At 29.3% G+C, this 9,056-nt stretch overlaps 1 protein-coding gene across 1 annotated transcript; it reads left to right on the top strand.

The window, feature by feature from the left end:
• The first annotated feature begins 2,699 nt into the window (after nt 1-2,699).
• LOC108320302 (uncharacterized) lies at nt 2,700-3,855 on the top strand. The gene has a single exon (XM_017551686.2). It carries the CDS (start codon nt 3,187-3,189, stop codon nt 3,736-3,738), a length of 552 nt encoding a protein of 183 aa, XP_017407175.1. The 5' UTR covers nt 2,700-3,186; the 3' UTR covers nt 3,739-3,855.
• Nucleotides 3,856-9,056: the final 5,201 nt, after the last annotated feature.

Here is a 9,056-nt window from a genome sequence, read left to right as displayed (position 1 = left end):
ACCTTTGTCATGATCATTAATGGTTTTCTTAAGCAAGATTGCCGCCTGTGAGTATTTTAAAGAGATGATTGGAAGAGGTTCTTTACTCTGCTACTCAATATGGTACCTTGAAGGAGCTGATGAATTTTGTTCTAAGAGCTGAGAAGCTTGAAATGGCCAAAGATTTTTGGAATTGTATCATAACTTCTAAAGGGTGTAAGCTAAATGTGAGTGCCTGGACAATATGAATTCATGTACTCTTTTCAAAAGGACATGTGAAAGAGGCTTGTTCATTATATATATATATATATATATATATATATATATATATATATATATATATATATATATATATATATATATATATATATATATATATATATATATATATATATATATATATAGATAACAAAAATAATTAGAAGGAAAAATAGTTTCTTATCATTTTTTTTTCTGAACTTTAATAGCATCACCTGGTGGGATAAAGTTTGTTGTTGTTCCTGATTGAATTTGGCCCTTTTAACATGTTCATTATTAGTTAAAAAAAAACTATGTATTTGATTCTCATTTGTATAAATTTACTGAAAACTAGAAAATCAGAAGAAACTCATTAAGTGAGAAGGGAAACCAACTAAAATTTGTAGTTGTTAATAAATTCCAATCAATGTTAAAAAGGGATGTTCGAAAGAGTGTATTGCTGGTATTTTTCTGTACTTTATTTATGCTGTCTCAGCAAAGATTGCAGACTAACTAAGAATTATGATTGATATTTGCATGTTTTCTTGTGATTATGTAAAATGCTTCTGAGCAACTATTCTTTGTGGGTTTCCTGCATTGATCGGTACTAGACATCTCAAATTTGGATTTTTCAGGTCATTTTTTTTGTTTTTATTTCGGACCATATGGACCAATCGTTTTGGGTATGGTGTTCTTTCTCTTCATTATTGCATGAATCGGTACTAATTGTAGCTATGACATTATTTGCATAGAGGTCTATATTTCGAAATTATTCTCAATATGCTGTAACTGTGATAAATGTACCTTGTTAACATTAAACTTTTATTAAAATAAGTTAATCAAAATTAAAAAAAAATATTAAGGTTTTTTTATAAGTGAAACTTTTGGATTTGGTTAAGAGTTAGTGTTGACTAATAAGGATGTGAATGAGTTGATATTTTATTGTTTGAATTGTGAACTTTTTCATAAAAGAACTTACAAATTAATATTAATTTATAAAAATAATCTTTTTCTTAATTTAATTTTAATAAACTATTTATGAAAAAAATTATTCAAATATGTCCAAAATCATTTGAAGATACTTTAAAACATCACGTCCATTAGAATAGACAACTATCCCACGTCTATTAAACTAAAACGTGTATGTTTAGGCAACATGAAAGTGTTTTGGACGTATACTCCTTTTAGAAAATTATTTTGTCAAATTGTAATAATGTGTGTTATATTTATTGAATTAGTACAGTTTTAAATTTAGTCAAATTTTGGTTTTTAAAAATTGTGTTATATTTACAGTATCAGCACAGTCAAATTTGTATGTTCTTTTAATTAATCAAAAAATGTTTGGGGAAATTGAAATTAATTATGCAGTATTTAGTATTTAATTAATGAGTAATGGTAAGATAATACATTTTTATATTCATTTAATATATAATATAAAGATAAAATTATAATAAAAGAATAAATTTTTATATTTTTTTTAAAAAAAAGAAAGTAAAAAATGAAAAAAAAAATATAAAAAAAACTTATGTGTGTCCATCATTTCTCTTAATTAATTATTCAATTGGAATATTTCTTTCCATTATTTATTATATATATTCGTTTGGAGGCAGGCAAGATGGCGTTGTGATTGAAGATTAGGGAAAGGTGACAACTGATTGCATTTTCACCTGTAACTTGTATCAATTTTCTGTTTACCTGGGAAGAAGATTGTCTGTAATGAAATGAATGATATTTACAAATTTTGAACTAATATAGCTTTTGTTTTACATGTGAAGTGTCTAGGTTTCATTTGTGGAGAAAAAGGAAGGGTTATTTAAGATGGTATGACAGCAAAATCCAAGCCCACCAGCAAGGGTCGAAGGCAAGAGCCCAGAGATGAAACATGGAAGTGTTAAAAAATCCTACATGATGGTGATGATTTACATGGGAGAATTTGGTGACCTATGAAGATGCTATTTGTACTATGGTTGGCCACTTTTGGCAGGACCAGCAATAAAGGAAGAAACATACAAGGTTATGTGCTTACATCATTGGACAAGTGGGGACACTCTGTGAAACATCTGCATATCAAGCGTGCTTAGCCTCTATCACGTTTTCAATCCTTTTTGTCTTTCAACCAATAACTCTAGTGCACCATGTCATTCAATTTTGGGCATGGAGACAGATTCCAAATCCCCACTTCTCTATCTGCTTTTTCTGCTGTTACTTCCAATTCACTGTGCTAATTTTTCCTCTCAATCTCAAAAACTGTCATTATTTTAATTTCACAACTTTAGTTCATCCTTTAACTCAACTGGTATACTGCAACATAATGTATGTCTTGTCAGCATAAATCTATTATTATAGTAATACATCATGGTGTCATCAGAACTTGTGCTAAATATTGGATGTTAAGTTTAAGGGCTAAAAGTGACAGACACTTATCATAGTGAAAAAACTAACTTTTTGCAAAAGAGGAAAATGGAGCATGATAGATGATTTGGTTATCCAGAAGTAAGAAAGTAGAGGAAGCAAAAAAGCCTTTGAACTTTGAATGAGGAGTTGGAGTGACACACAGCACTGTGCCAGTGTCACGAGCCTATCAGCCCTTTAAGGGTAGTGGCTATGTGCATGATTTGGTGTGCACGCCAATCCGAGACATATACTAACTTACAAAGCCAAATTCCTTAGATGGATGAGGATATGATCAGCACAAGGACCTCGGCATAGTGGCAAAGTGGCAGTTCTTGTACCTATGTGTTTGCTTGTCTCCTCAGCACCTTACACCATTCACATCTTGCTGTGATATTCCCCCATCATCACAAATACCACTTTACCCTTCATTGTGGTTATGCAGTCCCCCACATAACCTACAAGGGTATCATTCCCTCTTCCACAGCAATCACTTTCTCTTGCTCATTTATACCAAGCTCTAACTCTCTAACTAACTCAACTCAAATCAAACACAAACAAACAAACAGGTCTTCCAATATGGAGATGAAGAGAGAAACCAACAACAAGGAGGATAGCATACACACCATAGTGTTCACAGCAGGTACATTTCTCCTAATGGTGTGTCTAAAACACTTTCTAGTTGAGCAATGGCGTGCTTGGGTGTTCCTCATCCTCAACGTCATTCTTTTAGCAATTCTTTTCATGTCTCTGAGGCCAACCAACTTAGATCACAGTTCAGAAACTGAAAGCAGTGTTGAACAAGTGAAGAGTGACAACAAAGAGAAAAAGAAACCAAGTGGGGGTTCTCAAGAAACTGAAGAAGGAAAAGATTGCTACATAAAGCAAAGTTGGAGTAGTAGTAGTACTAGTACTGGTAGTAATACTGATACTTATGTTGATGCTGAGAATGAAGTTGCAGAAGAAGATGAGGAAGATGAGGAGGAAGAGGAGCATGTTCCAGTGCTGTCCAAGGAGGAGTTGAATGAGAGAGTGGAAGCTTTCATTACCATGTTTAGGCAGCACTTGATCTCTGATGTCAAACAAGCTGAAAGTTTCAGACTCCACAAGATTGAAGTGTCCTGCTGTTGAGCCTATGTTCTAAGAAAACAGCTACAAATTTTGTTTCATTATTAATATTTTTGTCATTATTTGTTCTAAATGATCAAGGATGTGTTTTACTGCTGCTATAATGTTTGGATTGATCCAGTTTCCTGGCCTCTTCTTCACATCATCCTTATCCCTTTAGGTTGTTACTATAATCTCATCAGTAAATGAACACAAATTGTTCGTTTACTAAATATATTTTGTTGTATACATGTTTGAATTCAGGATTTTATGAAAACTATCTAAACACAAAAATCGAAAAACATCAAACACTTTCATAACTACTAGTTGTGTTTTGATCTGAAACACAATCTTATCCTTTTCTTACATAACTACTTTCATTACCACTTTCTTAACCAATAATAAAAGTGCATTATCTCAAATCCCTATGAATTGGTTTAAGATATTTTAAACTTAATGGGTTTTCCAAATAACAAGAAAGAAAGAATCTCGTTCCTTGCAAAAGTGCCTAGTGGCAGTACAGTACCCAACTGAAAAGTCTGAAATCAGAATAAGAATATTAATGATAACAGTCTCTCAATTTTTTTCTTTTATTTTTCCTACCCTCTATTCATATCTGTTGAGAAAAGCTGCATAATTTGAAACTTCATATAATTAGAACAGAGAGGCTGTGAAAACAGTTAATTACTGTGAAAGAAACATTTGACTCTGTCTTCTTCAATTCTTGTAGATGAAAACATTCATTTTTTATTCTTATCAAACACTTATCCCTTTCACTTATACAAAAATATGCAACTTTGTTGTTTAGATATAATGTCTCCTAAAGTTTTGAACAAGTTAAACTATTTATTGACATGTAACTAAGCCATCCATAAAGTTTTGACACATTTTTTCATGAGATACAATAAGAAAGAGACAAAAACAAAAAGCTAAAAAGTAGGGTCTAAGCCATAACCTGACAGTTTTGCAGCCTCTCCAAAGGTCTGTATGATCTATGGCTGTTTTGGTGGTGATTCATCCAAATAAAATAAAAAAATCTTCTAGAACCCATTTTGCTGCTTTTATGCTCTCCACCAAGTTTAGCCAGGAGGGTTTGTCCCTCTTTATCATGTAACTAATGATTCATGGTGAAATATCTTGCCTTCAAAGTCTTGTCTAGCAAGGAGTCAGGATTCTGATGTAGTCTCTACCACCCTTGTGTTGCTATAACTCCTCTCTTCTTATGTCATTCCTCAACTTTGACTCAATAAACATATAAAATTATGAAAATTATTTTAAAAGAATGTTAATTAATAACATATTTTCCTTTTACAAGTTTAAATCTCAAATCTATATATACAAAAAAATCAATAGAGTAGACACAAATAGAAAAACCAAGCCACATAGGGCATTTTGAACAACACACTGAAAAGAACCAAAAAAAAGTTATTTTATTTTTTTACCAATTTAAGTAAACACCCCCTCATAATCTTACCATTTTTCAAATTTCAAAATTCTCCTCTCATTTCCCTCCTACCTAAACCCTATTTTTTCATTTCTCTTCACTCTATGTTTTCCATGATTTTGTTCTTTTTTTTCTTTCAATTTTCTTGATATTCGGTAGTTATATATTTTCAACTGTTTTTTTTGTTTTGTATGTTTTTTACTTCTTTTACTGAGATTTAGTAGTTATATATTTGAGCTTATATTTATTTTGTATGTTTGTGTGTTTTTTTCTTTTCTGATTTTGATTTGACTTTGATTTTACGAATTTAGGATTTTCACTTATTTTTCTTAATTTGTGTGTTTTGAATATATTTTATTTCTTTCACTTTTCTTCGTTCTAAGAGGTCTTATTATTTGTTAGTTTGATTGAAGAATCAAGATGTAGGATTGATCTTTGAGATGAGTTCTTCAATTTAAATTGATTTGTTTCTCCGTTCATGTAAGTTGATGATTTGAATTTGATTTTCATATTTAAAACTATTTTGAACTAATTCATTTAGAAAAGAGTACTCATTTGATCAATTGAACAAGTATAAGTTCTCTTAAAAAGTACAAAATATATGTCTGATATCTGATATAGCGCTGAGCGGCACCAAGATAACGTTGAGCGTCCTATTTTGCGAATGGGATAGTGGTGAGCGGTGCTAGGGTGACACTAAGCGTCTAGTTCTGCGAATGCTTTGGCGTTAAGTGATAGCATGATACTGTTAAGCATCATCTTACACTCCAAGTCTGGAACAATTTAGTTCCAAGACTTTGGGGGATATAAGTGTATCGTTGAGCGTAAAGTTTTGTGAGAAGACTGGCACTAAACGTCATGATTGGCGCTAAACGTCACATTTTGTGAGAAGTCTAGCACTGGGCACCACCCCTAAGCTCTAATGTATATGTTTGAAATATTCTTCTTCTTTAGCTGTTTGAGATAGAATGCAATGTTTAATCCAAGTGTGAGTCCAAGTCCCACATTGGATAGAAATGAGAAAGTAGAGTAGTATATAAAGGTGAAAGACCCATTAACCCATTGTCTTAAGGTTTTGGATAAAGAGTGATGTCGATCCCTTGTATAGTTAGCTCTAATGTTATTGGTCTTTGTGTAACCAACAAAGAACCTCTTCCTTGATAGATCCAATATGATCTCTCAAATAGAGAAGGGTGGAGGTATAATGGAAGATGATGATGATGATATAAGTATAATGGATCTCTTAAGTTTTAGATATATTATATTGTTACGGTTATTTTTTATAACTATATATATATATATATATATTTATATGTTGAGACAATCAACTTTGTTTATCAATCTTATAATAATGTCGTATTTTATATTTTATCGATTGTAAATTACTAAAATTGAGATGTTACAGTAATTAAACAATTTTTGAAATTATTATCTTATAATACATGGATTTTGAAATAAACATTTATTAAAATTTATATTTTCAATTTTCTCATTAAAACAAAGTTATTTTACACTTAAATTTATATAAAGGTTTTAAATTTTGTTGATATACATTGTGTTCAAAGAAGTATGTACAAATAATATGATTTTAGACTTCTTTACGTGAGATTGTGTTGGTCTTACATTACTTTAGTGTAAGAGGAGAAATTGTGCGTCAAATACAACTTTAATTAGTAATAATTTTTAATTTTCTTTTAAAATAAATTGAAATAATTCATGACTCAAGTTCAATATAATTTAGAATGAATTAAAATTTTGAAAAATGACACAAATAATCTCTTTCATGTAATTTTTTTAAAAGTTGTATTTTAATTTATGCATGACCTACCTCATATTGTTTTCTAACTAAAAATAAATATTTTTTAATTTAATATTATATTAAAAAAATTCTCCAGTTCCTTTTCTAATGCCATTCATTTTTATTGCCCTTTTAAGATTGTTACATAGTAACTAAAAAATAATCATAATAAAATAGTTATAAATTTTATTTTTTTAACCCACAATAAATAAATAGATGCATACATAACTAAACTAATTAAGTATTCGATGAAAATAAATAGTAATTAGTAAAAGAAAAATTAACGCTATCTTATCTTTTGAAATGGATATAAATAAATAGAAATAAATTTTCTAAATATTCAACAATTGAAAAAATGTAGAGTGGTATACAAATTAATAATGTTCAGAGAAATTCAAGAGTCAAGACCTATTTATTCATATATTCTCATTTAAATAATTAAAAAGTTTTGAAATCATGAAACCTGAATCCAATTATGAACACATAAAAACTTAACTGAGAAGCTTAATAATGAACCTCAAAAAATTATTAGTTATGTCAAAGTTTAATAAAGTTCCATCTCATCATTTTCTTTGTTGACTTTAAAATTCAAATGATGGTTAAAGTTAAATGTTCAAGCAATTTTTCCATAATTCAAAGTTTGCTCATATACTTTATTATTTTTAAACTTTCACTCAATATATAAGTGTTTGGTTTCACTGATTTATAATTGTTTTATAGCCATAACTATTATTTGTTTAGGTAAGCTACTTAAAAATGTTTTTAAAATAATTATTTTGTTTGAAAAAAAAAATAGTGACAATAAATCTTGAAAAAAACAATAAGTTATAAATTTTAAAAGTCATGAAAATGACTAAATTAAAAAAAAAATGCTTTTGCAAACAACTCATTTCCCATAAAAAACGGCTGAGAAAAAAAAAATAAAGTTTGCTTTCGCAAGGATACTATTATAATTTTTTATTTCAACTATACTCTTGTCTTCAATTTGTGATTTTTAATTAGAGTAGAGTATTAGAAAAAGGGCATTTTAATAATTAATAATTCTTAATATATATAAAAAGTATCATCGTAAGATAAAGAAGATACTTTATGTGGAAAGAATATTCGTATTTTATTTTGTTCTTACTTCTTGTACATACACCATATTTATAATCCTACTTGATGGCATATTCCTGAAGAATTTAAAGTTAAAAAATTATGTTTTTTTAAAATACAATTTCTTGATTCTATGAAATAATAATGTAAACTGTATCTTTGTTTTTCTTTAATTTTTTTTTTGCGATTTTGACATTTATAATTACTTTTTATGATTTTAGTCTCCACATTAATATTCCAATTTCAATTCAACTCTCATTTGTGTGAACTCTAAACCTAACAAGTAAATTTACAACAAAAAACTATATCAAAAAATAAAATTAAAGAAAATAAATTTGCCAAGACATGTGAATTAAAGATATCTTTAAATTTGTGATTGCATGATTGAGTTGTATAACGAGATTTGATCTATTAAATTTGGATGTTTGTCATCTAGTTTATATTGGTTGAGTTTATGTTGATTGAGGAACTTGGGATTTAATCAATTGAGCAAGTTGATATGTTCTTTGGGTTAAAAGTTGTTTTTAACCAAAGTACTAAGTAGGGAATACCAATTTGATCATTTGAGCAAGTCCCAAATCATAGAATTTAATTTGTTAATATCTGATACAACATTGAGTGGAGGCAAAATGATATTAAGTGTATATTTTGTAATTTTCTTATGCTTTGACTTGTTTGAAATAGATTTACTATGATTTTATGTAGATGTATTATGATGTTTTTATGGAAGTGACAACATTGTTGTGAATATGTATGGTAAATGTTGTGGAAAAAATTTCAATAAGAAGTCTCTTGTGGTAATTTCAGTAGTATATATATTAATATATAGACTCCGTATTGGGAGTTATATTGTCCCTTTAATAACCATCTGATCTCAAGTAGAGAATGGTGGGTATGTAGTGAGAGAAGTAGAATGTCCTAGTGTAGGGGCTTTACCTTGGTCAAAGATGTTAACGGACTAACCTTGTGTGTGGTAGGGTGAAACCCATTGACAAAACCTATATG

This window comes from Vigna angularis, chromosome 8, assembly GCF_016808095.1.
Source record: "Vigna angularis cultivar LongXiaoDou No.4 chromosome 8, ASM1680809v1, whole genome shotgun sequence".
NCBI classification, from domain to species: domain Eukaryota; kingdom Viridiplantae; phylum Streptophyta; class Magnoliopsida; order Fabales; family Fabaceae; genus Vigna; species Vigna angularis.
This window is presented reverse-complemented; position numbering and strand designations above follow the sequence as displayed.